General features: G+C 42.1%; 1 protein-coding gene across 1 annotated transcript in view; it reads left to right on the top strand.

The window, feature by feature from the left end:
* Positions 1-15,637, top strand: part of SLC15A4 (solute carrier family 15 member 4) — a 56,079-nt gene that overhangs the window by 31,124 nt on the left and 9,318 nt on the right. Inside the window, exons 6-7 of the mRNA XM_034791274.1 lie at positions 3,701-3,856; positions 14,701-14,859. Coding sequence (XP_034647165.1) covers positions 3,701-3,856; positions 14,701-14,859 — 315 coding nt within the window. The remainder of the gene's footprint in view (positions 1-3,700; positions 3,857-14,700; positions 14,860-15,637) is intronic.

Here is a 15,637-nt window from a genome sequence, read left to right as displayed (position 1 = left end):
CTCATCCTGGCTTCTGCAAGCCTAGTTACTCCTTGCAGGGTGACCCTAACAAGGAGTCTCCTGAAATCCACCTACCCTGAGATCTTAACTACCAGACATTCTCCTCTGATTGTCATCCCTCCAAGGTGTGAAAACAGCCCCCAGTTATCATTGGGGGGACACACTCCACATAGTTTGCACAACAGAGATGTTGCATGGAGTAAGAATAAACAAAAGGTTTATTTCATAGAAAAATCACCGGTTCAGAGATGAAATAGTAAGGAAAAGCACACAAATTACACAGGAAATAAAGGTGCGAATTCATGTTTTACTGTTCTATATTAGCTAAATTCCCTTTTCTAATATAAATTAGCTAATGCCTCTGAACAGTCATAGAGGAGATCTAGTGTTTCATAGTCAGCACTCCACGGATACTGGCCCTCAGTTTCTGGATGTCCTTCACTTCAACTTCCTTCTCTTTTAAGGGTTTGTATTTTTTTTCTTTCTCTTAGGCCTGGTCCACACTAACCCCCCACTTTGAAATAAGATAAGCAACTTCAGCTACGTGAATAACGTAGCTGAAGTCGAAGTACCTTAGTTCAAACTTACCGCGGGTCCAGACGCGGCAGGCAGGCTCCCCCGTCGACTCGGTGTACTTCTCTCGCAGAGCAGGAGTAGTTGTGTCGATGGCGAGCACTTCCGGGATCGATTTATCGCGTCTAGACAAGACGCGATAAATCGAACCCAGAAGATCGATTGCTTACCGCTGGACCCTTAGATTGTGGTGCCTCACGGTGGGGGAAATTCCCTCCTCTCTGAGGACTGGTCTACACCTAAAACTTAGGTTGACCTAGCTACGTTGCTATCGGATGTAAAAAATTGACACATCTGAGGCCAGGTCTACACTACAACCTTACATTCATATAACTACGTCGCTCAGAGGTGTGAAAAATCCCTGAACGATGTAGTTATACCAACCTGATCCCAGCATAGACAGTGCTTCTTCCATCCATATAGCTGCTGCCTCTTGGGGTGGTGGATTAACTACATTGACTAACTACATCAAGAAGTTCTCCTGTCAGCTCAGTAGCATCTTCACTAAAGTGCTGCACCACTGCAGCTTTAAGTGTAGCCCTGGTCTACACTAAAAAATTAGGTTGGCATAACTACGTTGCTCAGGAGTATGAAAAATCCATATCTCTGAGCGGCGTAGTGAAGCCAACCTAAGGGCTTGTCTATACTTACAGCACCACTGTAGTGCTTAGTGAAAATGCTACCTATGTCTATGGGAGAAGCCCTTCCGTTGACTTAGCACAGTCTACAGCAGGAGTTACATTGGTATAACTGTGCCACTCAGTGGTGTGGATTTTTCCATATCCCTGCATGATGTAGTTATACCGACATACATTTGTAGTGTAGACCAGGGCGAAGTCCCTGTGTAGACAGCACTAGGATGGAAGAATTCTGTCAACCTAGCTGCGCCGCTGTAATGCTTAAGCGTAGACAAGCTTGTCGTCAAGCCGACCTCAGCACTAGTCAGTGGAAGAAAGCTGGATTTACTACAGCTTCAGACTACAGCAGCATAGCTGCAGCTGTTGTAGACATAACCCCAGTCTTGGAACACAAGGGTTTCTTTTCAGTTTCAAGTGGATGTAATGGCTTCCCATTAACTATAATGGTCGTCCATTGTCTTTTTCTGGCTGGACAATGGATGGGTACTTGAAGTTAGTTTCGCCTGAACAACTGGCTTGGAAGGAGCTTTTCTTTGCTGAGAGACGTAGTTGAAATTGTAGTACTGCTCATGAGCATATTATTCAATATACATATGTTCATCACCACAGTCTGCAAACATATCTTGTGATCATCAAGTTCAGAACATTACAACCTTTCATAAAAGATCTTACTCGACATATTTTTCTACACAATAACATTGTGTACAACCAGTTGATCCAATTGCTCATTTTTGAGGGTTTGCACCTCTGTTCTCTTCTTTGGGTGTCTGGACCCTGGTTGTTACAGGGGAAAGTATATTTTGAAATGTGTTCAAGGAGGTAGTTGCACCACAAGATATAATTGGAGGAGTTTCAGGATTAATAGTATCCATTTTCCCCCACCTGCTGTTTCAATAGAATAGACTATAAAACAGTTAGGAGCTTTCTTTTCTACAGTTGATTAACTAACATTAATGGTTCAACTTGTGCTATGATACAGGAAGCTTTCCACCTTTCTCAAGAGCACATTACAGACCACTCATTGCACATATAAGCGGGCTTGAACCTTTTGGCTCACTCCCAGAGCTCGAGCCCAGCGCAGCTATTGCACAGCAGTGAACTACAAAATGATCTTCAGTGTGAAACTGTAAGCATCTCCATTCTAGAATCCCTTTGCTCAGTTTTGACACCACATTCAGACATTCAAAACAAGAGCAGGGTTTTTTGTTTTGTCCCCCCCCCCCCCCAAGCTTGGGCTGATGTCATACATTATTTATCTTATCAGGGACTCGGCATTCTGGCACCTGTGCACCTGTCTGGGTAGTGCATCCACTGCTTTTTATCTGGATCAGATAAAAGTGAGGAAATTGATTACTCTACTTAGTCACTTTAAGCATGCTGTGTCAGCAGTGCCTTATACATGGCATGCAGCAGATGTATGAAATCTTTATTATTATTATTCCACTGTTTTGCTTCTTGGGTATAAGGTCAGATCTTGATCTTCTAACCTAAACAGGGCTGATCCTTATCTGCACTCGGATGGAGACCTGCCTGTACAACCTGAGTACTTCAGGAAACTAGTGTTAATGATTCAGTAGGTCCTGCTCTTCCCTTTGAAATAGCAATGAGCTAATGTACCAAATTGGTTGGGCTGTGGGCTCTGTGGTATTGGTAATTGGAAGTGTATTCTTTTGGATGAGTCATAAAATAGAAGCCCTGGTCATTTGTGGTTATTAAAGATCCCAAGCATTCTTTGTAGCAGTATACCTAATTTCAGTCTGGGTAAACTGTAAGCTAACTACTGAAATTTCCCCTACAGTTTCATTGGGATAAGATTTACTTTCTGCTCTGAAGTGTCCTATTGCGTTGATGAGCACTGTTAAACTATTGTTGCATTTCACACTCTACATGACACTGAAATGCAGACACTAATGTGTTTTCTATGGACAGTGTAACTTGTAAATCAGCTTTTTAAAGAGCTTTGGAATTCTGTGTGATAAAAGGTGCTATGTAAATGTAAGTGATCAACAGTAAACCATTAGGAATATGGTAAGCAACATTCATGTAGCACTGGTGACTATTTTTAAAAAGTAAAATAATCACTGATGTACTACTCTTGTGCTTGCAGATGCAATAATTCAACTTGGCAAAGGACTAGTTTGCAGAAGTGAGATCGCCTTTAAAAAAAAGCTTTTAAATTTGTATCAGAAGGCTCTGTGAGCTAATCCACCTGAAATGGGGTAAAGATTTGTGTAATTATAGCTGATAAATAAGAATAGAATAACTGTAATCCTGTGGTGGAGAAACTGGATTTTCTGAAATAGTAATAGCCTACTTTTGCCATGTAATGCTTGGTACGTGAATATTACAAAGTACTTATTCCTGGTACCTAAGCTTTTGTTGCATGGTTCAGGTAATCATGTCGTGCAGTAATTTGATCCTAATTTAGTCCTAGGTATGAAGAAATAGCTTCTGCATTTTAGGATTATCTTTTTTTTTTTTTCTTTTAGGAATTTTGGAAGGCAACAGACTGAGTATTGTAAAGGTTAAAACAATTAATCAGACAATTGGACATGTTACATATTATGCTGCTGATTTGCCAATATGGTGGCAGATTCCTCAATATGTACTGATTGGATTCAGTGAAATATTTGCAAGCATAGCAGGTAAGTTTTTAAAAAATCATACAACTTTTGTCCGTCTCTGATCACTTTCTGAATACATTATAATTATAACATAAAAAGATATAGTAATTTTTAAGGGAAGGGAACTAAATTCTTGTAGGTTTAACTCGGTCAAAAGATTAGCAGACTGCTTTTAATTGTTTTGACATAGAATCATAGAATTGGAAGGGACCTTGAGAGGTCATCTAGTCCAGTCCCCTGCACTCATGGCAGGACTAGTTATCTAGACCAGAGGTAGGCAACCTATGGCACGTGTGCCGAAGGCGGTATCCAAGCTGATTTTCAGTGGCACTCACACTGCCCGGGTCTTGGCCACCAGTCCAGGGGGCTCTGCATTTTAATTTAATTTTTAAAGGAAGCTTCTTAAACATTTTAAAAACCTTATTTACTTTATATAACTAAACTATTGTTGTATGTATTATAGACTTATAGAAAGAGACCTTCCAAAAACATTAAAATGTATGCCTGGCACGCAAAACCTTAAATCAGAGTGAATAAATTTAAGACTCGGCACACCGCTTCTGAAGGGTTGCCAACCCCTGATCTAGACCATTCCTGGCAGATGTTTGTCTAACCTGCTCTTAAAAATCTACAATGATGGAGATTCCATAACCTCCCTAGGCAATTTATTCCAGTGCTTGACCACCCTGACAGTTAGGAAGTTTTTCCTAATGGCCAACCTAAACCTCCCTTGTTGCCATTTAAGCCCATTGAGGGTAGCACAAGAAGCAGAGGTTAAGAAACAATTTTTCTTCCTCCTCTTTGTAACAACCTTTTACATACTTGAAAACTGTTAGCATGTCCTCTCTCAGTCTTCTCTTTCCCAGACTAAACAAACCCCATTTTTTTCAATCTTCCCTCATAGGTCATATTTTCTAGAACTTTAATCATTTTTGTTGCTCTTCTGCGGACTCTCTCCAATTTGTTCACATCTTTCCTGAAATGTGGTGCCCAGAACCAGGGCTGGTGTAAGGAAGTTTCGCGCCCTAGGTGAAACTTCCACCTTGCGCGCCCCCCAGCCCTGCGGCAGCTTCCCCCCTCCCACGGAGCCATGTGGCAGTTCCCCACCTCAGCTCACCTCTGCTCCACCTCCTCCCTGAGCACGCCGCCCCCGCTCTAATTCAAACAGCTGATTGGCGCCACAAGCCAGGAAGGTGGGAGAAGTGGAGCAGCGATGGCATGCTCAGGGAGGGGGCGTAGCAGAAGTGAGCTGGGGTGGGGAACCCTGCGGCAGCTCCCCCCGCCCTGGTGCACCCCTGCAGCAGCACCCCACCCGGGGAGCCGTGCGGCAGCTCCCCACCCCAGCTCACCTCTGCTCCGCCTCCTCCCCGAGCACACCGCCCCTGCTCTAATTCTCCTCCCCTCCCAGGTTTGCGGCGCCAAACAGCTGATTGGCGCCCGAAGCCTGGGAGGCAGGAGAAGTGGAGCAGCAACTGCGCGCTTGGGGAGGGGGCATAGGAATGCTGATTTAAAAAAAAAAAAAAAAATTGGGGGCACCGCTTTTTGGTGCCCCCAAATCTTGGCACCTTAGGCAACCACCTAGTTTGCCTTAATGGTAGCACTGGCCCTGCCCAGAACTCCAGTTGAGGCCTAATCAGCGCGGAGTAGAGCGGAAGAATTACTTCTCGTGTCTTGCTTACAATATTCCTGCTAATACATCCTGGAGTGATGTTTGTTTGATTGTTTTCCCAACCGCATTACACTGTTGACTCATGTTTAGCTTGTGGTCCCCTATGACCCCCAGATCCCTTTCCGCAGTACTCCTTCCTAGGCAGTTATTTCCCATTTTGTATGTGTGCAACTGATTGTTCCTTCCTAAGTGGAGTACTTTGCATTTGTCCTTTTATTGAATTTCATCCTATTTACTCAAACTATTTCTCCAGTTTGTCCCAATCATTTTGAATTTTAATCCTAACCTCCAAAGCATTTGCAGCCCCTCCCAGCTTGGTATCATCTGCAAACTTTATAACATTTACCAGTTGTGATAAAATTAATGCACAGTAGGACATGTATATTAATACTTTAGAGGAATAAGAGAGGCTAATTTAATCTCAAATGCATCCGGTAATATAATGGCAGCTTATTGATTAAGAACTTAAGCGTACAATATAGAAATGGACATGAAATAATGAAGGTAACTAGTTGGGGGTTTAAAGCATGTGACAAACACACAGTTATTGTTAGGTACGTAGAAAATGTTTATTTAGAATGCAAGATCCAAAATCTCTCTGGGATGAGGACGAGAGAACAGTGGCATCCTGATAAGGATAATGGATTGACTGTACCTTTCCTATGACCAAAGGTAATTGTCCTTTTTCCAGCCTTTCTTAAAGATAATGAGGGAGGTAGTATGAAGCAAAGGATGCATCCTTGACCAATGTGAATCACTAGCAGTGGCAACAGGTGAAATCCAAAATGATTTATAGTTGAGTGTGATCCCAACCAGCAAATATCCATGTTGAAGCTTGGAAGTGGAGGGTGCCAGGTCCGCATCTCACTAGAAGTTTTCTCTTGTTGCCATTTAATGTCTAGACATTACAAAAGATGAACCTATACTTAATCCTGTAGTTTTTACTGAGAAAGTGAGTTTTGCCAGAGTATGAACTACAAGACTGGGCCAATAAACAGTCAAGGTGTTTAATTAGCCTTCTTCATAGCCACAGGCTCTTTGACGCTGACCCAGGTTATTAGCCTCTTAACCATAAGAATAGCTTGGAAAACTCTGCCTTTTAGCAGATGTTCAGAAGATGGAGAACACATTTACCATTCTTTATAAATGTATTCCAACTACCAGGCAGGTGCAGGGAAGGAAGAAATGCATTTTCTGTTAATATTAGTGTATCTATAGTAGAAAAGCTGATTTCCTCCTCCCCACCCCCCAAATGCATTTCAGATGTTGTGCTACATGTATCAGACACATTGTTTGGATCCTAGCTTTAGGAATTGATGCACTGTTCTACCTCTAATGTGGAGAGGTAAAATTTAAAATAAATTTTATTTAAAATTAAAACAGCAGAGCCCCAGCCGTTGGGGCTGATAGCAGGAGCCCTAGCCACCCATTCTGAGGTTTATCCAGTTTTTTTTGGTTATTCGATCTAGCCCTACTCCCAATTAGATCAGATAATTGGAGTTCCATTGTTTTTAGCAAAAAGCACTTCTAAAGAATACCTAGATTACATCTGTCTCCCGAATACCAAAGAGGTCTGTCTCATGAAGGCAGTCTTTTGGGTTTTTTTTTTGTTTTTGTATTGTTTTTGGTTTTGCAAGATGGTATTTTCCCAAGTAAAACGAACTTGATTTCTTCTTTTGCCCACATAACTTGCCACACAACTCAGCACCCCTTGCAGTCTCTCTGATCCACAGGTACCAGTGGTGCTCCCTCCCGTGCCCCAAAGTCCCCACCCTAACTCTGCCCCTCCCTGCCCCTATTGGACCCCTGCCCTGGCCCCGCCTCCCCCCCCCCCCCAAGTGTGCCACATTGTCCCCCCTCCCTCCCAGGCTTGACCTGTGAAACAGCTGTTTCGTGGCGCAAGCGCTGGGAGGGAGGGGGGAGAAGCAGGATGCGGCGGTGCACTCGAGGAGGAGAAGGCAAGCTGGGGGGTGGGGCAGGTCATGGAGCCACTGGTGGGTGCTTTTTTTTCCCCTGTGGGTGCTCCTGCCCCGGAGCACCCATGTAGTCGGCACCTATGCTCTGATCAAGAAAAGCCAAGGGGTAGGCTAGCCTCAAGATGACGAAGTGGTTTGGGAAAGCTCTCACATGGCTTGCTAGTGCAGCAGTTAATCTTTTGCTTTCCTGAGCATGAAACTTACCATGAAAAGTTAAAACAAATGTCACCTATTGTTAATTTACCATAACATTGGAATTGAAAAATGAATGCTTTTAGCCCTCTAGCCCATGATAAAAACAACCTTTTTGATAGATCTTTCTGGATCCCTGACTTGGCTTGGCATGCAGACTGCTGGTTTGTTCTTAAAGCAGGGCTGATAGATAGTGTGGCTATGCCAGTCCAGGAGGTTTTGATCTATAAGTCAACAAGGTCAAAGGAGCAGTATTCTGCTTACTGTTAAGTAGCTCTAGTAAAAAGCTTTAAGGAATCTGCTGGAAATGATTTCCAAGACCTGCTTTTGTCTCTAGAATAATTGTCCTACAGGCATATTTTATTTAGTACTTCACGTGGTAAGTACTAGATAAACTGAAGCACTACTCAAACCACATCTTCCTGGAACTGAATCGCAAGTCTCTGTAAATCTCTTGGATGCCATTCTTGTGTTATGTAGTGGACAGCACTGTGAGATCATATTGATTTTAGGCTGAAGCTGAAGTGGGAGGAGAGTGTGAATGAGACTATAAAATCTTATTTTCTGGTCTGTTTCACGCACATTAGGGTTCATTAGCACAAAAAAAAAAGCACAGACCATTTATCTGTTGCGGCTGTTTTGTACGTGACCTGGCTTGCATTGGTTTCTTCTTATAATTAAACAATAAATATGTTGCTGTTGTGATTCTTTCAATAAACTTCTTTCGGTTTACTGTTTGGCGCTTGTGAACAATATTCAGTTAATAACACTAGCAACCTTTTGCAATTAGGGCTATAAATAGGTATTTTAATTCAGTATGAACATTGTACAGCGAGCTAGTCCTAATGCGAGATCACTCCCTCAGTGACCTTACTCCAGTTAACATAGTCACATGGAGTTTTTGCTTAGAGCCATAACATAAAATGATATATTAATAGCCACAGTAATTCAGTATCTTAAACTTTAAATATCTGTACAAATTAACCTTGAACTTAGTTTCTTCCCCTTAGCTCAGGGGTTCTTAACTTAGGTTCCATACAGCAAAGTTTAAGAAAAAACAATTTTCCCTTCCCTCATAGTTTACTGTGACAACATGAAGAACTGAAAATCGTATACTTTGCAAGAATACAAGTAATAGTTAAAGGGCTTTGATCGGTATGTAGGTATGAGTATTTCTGTCAGAAGTACTGATTTTATTTCATAAAGCACCTTTTGTGTTCAGAAAATACAGATCAGAGCAGCTAAAATAACACTGCCCAAATGCTTTTGGAAACCGTAAGACCGACTGACACTGCAACTCCTCCCCAGTTTTCAGAGGCCGTGGGAAGAAGTGACTTGGTTCATGGATGCTGGGCTCACAGGTAGGGAGCAGGCCCCCCCCCCCCTTCAGTAGAGGTGGGCAGGAGCAGGGGGGTTCCTGGGCTGTGAGGCAGAGTATGGTACTCACAGGTCCAGCAGCACTATGAGCTGTGTGTAGGTCCAGTACAGCAAGAAGTTGATGAGGATGCAGAGCCGGTAGTTGGGATGGGCCTCTGTTGTGGCATGGTCAGGGAAGCTGGGGCTATACCTGGCTGAGACCAACTGGTTATTCTCCAGCTGCACTGGTGCCCTGCCCTGCCCTGCAGCACATCACCCAAGGCAGGAACTGCGCAGGACCCTGGTTCTCCCTGGCACCTGATGTGACCAGGCACAGGCACCCTGTGGCACCAAGGAACAGGGAGGAAGGTGTTTCCAGGAGCTGCTGCAGAGCTCAGAGCCCACTTTGCACAGGGGCTGCTATTGCTGTGGGTGCGGAACTGGAAGTTAAGAGCTGCAGCTGATCAGAAAGAGAGCCCTCCTGGCCATCCTAATTTGCCCAGCCCCACTGCCTAAAGGTGAGCCACAGATCAGTAGTGAATGGAGGGGAGCCCTCGGAATACGATGGGAATGAGATGGGGGGCCTGTGGGAATGGAGAGGAGCCCTTCTGATACTGCATGGTCTACTTCAGCCAAAGAGAGCATGGGGGAGATGGAGGAGCCCCAGCTCTGCTGGAGAGTGGAGCACAGGGAAAATATGGGGATAGCGGGGGGAAGATGGGGAATCAGGAGAGCCCCTGCATTGCTGTGGGCATAACCAAGCTGAGGGGCAGAGCACTGGGTGAAGCTGCTTTCCCTAGTGTCCACCCCTCCCTGGCCAGCCCCCACACCAAGTGGAGCTCTGAATCCACTCTGGCAGCACTATACCCTGGTCAAAAGACAGGCAGTTGGCACTTCCCTCCCATGCCTTCTCAGGGAGTCTGAGAACCTCTGCCTTAGATGATTCCCTCAGATAGGGTTTCCCATTATGGGACAAAATGGTTTTCAGAGGCTGCTACTCCTTTTGTCGCACTTGACTAAATCAATAAGTTAGAATCAGAACATGGATAGCTCAGTGGTTTGAGCATTGGCCTGCTAAACCCAGGGTTGTGAGATCAATCCTTGAGGGGGCCATTTAGGGAACTGGGGTAAAAATCTGTCTAGGGATTTGTCCTGCTTTGAGCAGGGGATTGGGCTAGATGATCTCCGGAGGTCCCTTCCAACCCTGGTATTCTATGATTCTTGCGCTATCCCCAGTTCCCATATAGTCTGCTTCCCCCTCAGCTCAATAGCAGAGAGCCTTTCGCTCATCAGTCCTTTGCTTCCATCTGTCCTGCTATGGCACACCAGTACTAGGAAACGGTTAGACTCTCTGAGCGGGCTGGGTTTTGGTGCAAAAGGAGAACATAAGAACGGCCATACTGTGTCATACCAATGGTCCATCTAGCCCAGTATCCAGTCTTCCGACAATGGCCAATGCCAGGTGCCCCAGAGGGAACGAACAGAACAGGTAATCATCAAGTCGCCCATTCCCAGCTTCTGGCAAACAGAGGTTAGGGACACCATCCCTTCCAATCCTGACTAGTAGCGATTGATGGACCTATCTTCCATGAATTTTGCATGTGAAACAAGCATTATGTATTTACATGAATGGGCACTAGATGTTGAGGTTTATGATCACCTTTTACAATATGAAGGTGCATGAAACTATCTCAAGTCATCTAAAAGTCCACCATATTCAGATGGGTGCGGCATGGCTTCAGAGGCCATCTTGGCTGTAGCAAATTGACCAATGTCCTGACCTACTTGGTACTGATTTGTGTTCCCAGCCTGACTCCCTTTGGAACAGAAGGGATTAGGAGCTTTCATTTCATGCTTTTTACATGTTCATTTCATAGCCTTTAACTCTTTTTGTACCTCCTGCTACTTTCTCCTCTACTTCTGAGGCACTTGTCCTTTCACGTGTTTTCCCCAACATTTGACTTTAACTTCATTTTACTCTTCATTACTTAGGAGTATAATAAACTGGCCTGCACAGCTGGTGCAAGTCTTTCTGTCTGCTGGGAGGGTGTAACTTGCTGTCTGGACTGGCATTGTATTGGACTAGAAGAAATAAAATTTAGCACCTTGGGGAATTGTCAAGTGATTAAAACACCAGGCTAGAAGTCTGTGGGTTCTGTTCCTGATCTTGCCACGATAATATATAGGAGAGGTCACTTAACATCTTTGTCTCAGCTTAACTGCTTGTAAAATGGGGGATGGTGCGACTTAAGGTGCTAACTTAAGATGTTAACCTATATGAAAGATGTGCTGTGGGAGTGGAGAGCAGATCCTTTGCAATAATCAGTGCTGCCCTCTATCATGTTAAGTTTTATTAAATGTATAATAACATCCATAATATCGCCTGTTATCTTAGGATATTTTTCTACCCCCAGCTACTAAACACTTATTCTATCACTTCAGAATTAGCAATTGGAAGTCTTGCTTAAACAAGTCACTTTCTGAATGTCATCTCTGTTTTAATGTCTTTCTCAACTACAGAGAAAGCTTAAATCAGAGAATAAAGCAATAGTTGCTTAGCAACATTAGGGGAATCATGTTAACTCCAAATCTGAATTCATGTACGCAACCGACTTGCAAGAAATGCCTGTATATTTGAAAAAGGTATTTGGTGCCTCCCTCTTTGAGATGTCATCTTTCTCTTATGACTATCAGAATTATTACACAGTTTATAGAAGTTCCCAAACAAAATGTAACAAATATCTGCAATGTATTTGTCAAAGGATCAGTGGTTTAAAAAGAGTGATAAATCTTCTGTTGAGCTCTAGGTTCCAGGTTGTTTGTACTACTTGATTTTTATAGACAGGAAGTAAAACCTTTTGAGACCTGTCCTATTCTCGTGCAAGTACACTGCTGTTCTTTTTGCGCTTGCTGCAGCTCTAATAATGGTTTTATAACTTCAAAACCTGTATAGCTTTTTTTTGGGGGGGGGGAGGGGAGGAGAAGAATACAAATGTGCCTGTTTGACCTGGGGAATTCATGCAGATCTTAATTGTTCTTGTTATTACCCTTTCTTTCTGTTTAGTTTACAAAGCTTTGTTTCAATCTTCTGATCATTCTCTAAATTAAATGGTAATAAGAAGGTGCCTTAAGATTGAATGGAAAATACTTCAAGAAAAATGTGATTTTTTTTTTTTTTTTTTTTTTTTAATTTGATCGGCGTATCCATTGTGCTATGAAATTCAATTTAAAAAAAGTGAAATGTTAATGGTTACAATACTGTGATTTGAAAGCACTTTGTTCAAAAAAGAACTGAATATGTTAAAAGCTGAAACATAAGTTTGTTTTTGTTTACAGTAAAGCTGAGCATACTTTATTAAACCATATTAGTTTCACTTCAGGTACCTTTAAAAAGATGACACACATTGCATTAATCTTTTGTATTATTCCCTGCAATCCTCTTAAAGCACCCTTATTTAGCTGAGAATCATAATCTCACATGACACCACCAACTAGAGGGTTTAATTTCAAAACTGCTTATTTGAAGTAGCATGAAATTGCTATCAATGGCTGCCAGCAGGCAGCAATATCACTGAAGGCAAAGAAAAGATTTTATGTTCTTTAGGCCAGATTAAATATTCGGGTGACTAGGAACATTTATTCAAGTTTGGAAGCATGATTTTTTTAAATTACAGAAGTATGTCGTATTACATTCCCCCAAAGGTATCACTCAAGTCCAATGCTTTTGTGAAGGAACCAAGGGGAAAAAAATCAGACCGGAGTTCTTTCACTCCGTGTACTTTAGTTGGAGTTGTGTGACTAGTATCCAGTGTGGTCACCAGACTGAATCTCAGATAGTCTGGAAACTTTTCTGACAGCTGGGGTTATTTAGTGAAAGGTCACAGTTTTATTTAAGATGAACAGGCAGCTGCATTTTTAATAAGGGTTTGGCCAAATAAGAATTAGAAATAATTTCAAATGTAATATTAGTGGCAAAACATCCCAATAAATAGGATTTGGACAAATTTTTAACTTCTTTAGTGCTTGTCATATTAAATAGAAGCTTTCTTCTCCCAGAAACATACTGTTGGCTTCCATATATCTATAAGGACACTGAGCCTCACATTCTGGATTTACATTTATTGGAGCCTCCCGTCTGACTTCTGAAAAAGGGCTCTTCAACACTCTTCAATCATAGAGATGTCACTTTGCAGCATTCAAGTGCTCTCTGCTTCAAGGGAGAACAATGTGGTGGTTCGGACACGATCTCTCACGTGACACTACAAATCAATAAGGGTGAACATGTAGTTCCGATGCACTGCCTTGTCTGAACAGAACTGCACCCTCTGGCCCTGACTAATTGACCCATCTGGCTTGAAGTCTTAAGCCTTTCTCCTTAAAGGAAAACACCATTGTGTTCCTATCAAGTGCTGTGTATGGATGAGTAGTGATAGTCAAGCAGTGTTAAAGAAATACTTGCAGTTTCAAAATTATGTGAAAAGGATGGCTCTGAGCTTGCTTCATGTGTGCAGCAATGCCTCTGCAAAGAGGCATAAAGGAGGTATGGAGAGTCTTTCCCATTTAATTTCAGGAAGAGGCAGACTACCTTGACTTAAGTCTCCCATATCTTGCCCTTACCTGTAGACCATACCTTGGCTGTGATTCTGCAAAAAATTGTGTGTCCTTGCCTTTATGCCCTGTGAGTAGTCCCATTGACTTCAGTAGAATTCTAACTTGGTAAAGTTAAGCATGTGCGTAAGTTTTGTGGGATCAAGCCTATAGCAGCATATCATGTTGGGGCAGAGGGGCTGAAGATTAGTCTGATATGCAGATTCTAGGTCACATTTGCCCAAAGTAAAGTTAAATAGTTAACTGTGTTGGGAGAAGGGGAAATTTTTAAAAACTATTGAGACTTACCCTAAGTGGTGCAAGTTGAGAGAAATGAACATCCATGGGGGGGATGTAGGATTTGCCTCAGTCAAAACATGAGGGAGTATGGTCTAGCTGAGAAGACCATATGGGAGTCAAGAGAGCTGGCTTTTGTTATGAAAACTACTTTAAAAAATTTCAAGCCTAGGTCATATTGTAGTCACCTTCCATCAATACTCAAACGTGGCCTTTTAAAAACTGTTCTAAATCAGACTAGTCAAACCATGATTAAAAACAGTTTGGCTGGACAGTGTCCTAGCTGTTTAATTCACTTTGGATAAGGTTGAAAGCCAAGTATAATGTAAACTCCCTAGATGGTATGTTGATTCTGGTATACAATGAGACTTGACTGATGTCAGTTGACTTGTAAAATAAAGTGAATGCATTCCAGAAACACATGAGATTTCTGAGAGAACTTGTTTGCTAAAAGGTTGTACACTTGGTAAAAGAATAGGAGAGTGGTGCACATAAAATCAAAATATTTTATATTTATATATAAGTTCAGGACTTAGTCAAGGTTATCATTGTTTTATATTTGCATTAAGACTTTCAGAGCAGGTCTAAGGCAGTTAGATACTCATTGGAAATTAGTGGGAGTTGGGTACATAAATCCCTTAGTGTCCTCTGAAAATCCAAGTTCTTGTGTTTAACCTTGTATGAATGTATTGTTTTCAATGTTTATGAATATTTGTCATTTGCAGGCACATTGAGCTGGTAACCAAGCGCATGAATTTCTTACAGATACTTTTTTTCTTTTAATACAGGCCTAGAGTTTGCATATTCAGCTGCCCCCAAATCCATGCAGAGTGCCATTATGGGACTGTTCTTTTTCTTTTCTGGAATTGGGTCATTTGTTGGCTCAGGACTGCTGGCATTGGTGTCTATTAATGCAATTGGCTGGATGAGTAATCATACAGATTTTGGTAAGTAATCCTCAATGTATTGGAGGATGATGAAGTAAAATGCTTAATCAGAAATCATTATATTTCAAGGGTGGGAACTTCGTTAGCTTAGAATTGTAACACTTTGAATTTGTAAACCCTCTTAATATGGCAAAGACATAATTTCATCTTGCATATTGCTACAATTGGAGCTGTCTTAAATGGATACATTAGAAATGCATATGTTGTAAAGTGGACTTTATAAAAGAGCTGATTCAGTTAATTGCTCAGCTGTGTTACTATTTTTGCTCACCAGAAGATATTTGTACATTTAAGAATATTTTAGCTGGAATGTCTAGATTAGTAGCAGTTGAAGCAAGTTTTTTGCTGTCTCTTACAATTTTTTAAATTACACAAATTTTCAGTGAAAAGAATAAAACAAGTTTTTGACGACAGAGTGTTGATTATTTGCAACTCATGTTTCAGGGTACTTTGTGGCAATTATCATACAAGAGTTAAATTTGCATTTCTACCTAGCAATCAGTTTATCTTAGGCCTTGTCTACACTACGAGAGTAGTTCGATTTTACTTAAATCGAATATTTGGAATCGATATTGCAAAGTCGAACGTGTGTGTCCACACTAAGGACAGTAATTCGACTTTGTGAGTCCACACTAACGGGGAAAGCGTCGACATTGGAAGCGGTGCACTGTGGGCAGCTATCCCACAGTTCCCGCAGTCCCCGCTGCCCATTGGAATTCTGGGTCGAGCCACCAATGCCTTCTGGGTAAAAAAATGTGTCGAGGGTGCTTTTGGGTAA

Source organism: Trachemys scripta, chromosome 15 (genome assembly GCF_013100865.1).
Source record: "Trachemys scripta elegans isolate TJP31775 chromosome 15, CAS_Tse_1.0, whole genome shotgun sequence".
Classification (NCBI taxonomy): Eukaryota; Metazoa; Chordata; order Testudines; family Emydidae; genus Trachemys; species Trachemys scripta.
Note: the sequence above shows the minus strand (reverse complement) of the source record. Positions and strands in the feature narration are given on the sequence as shown.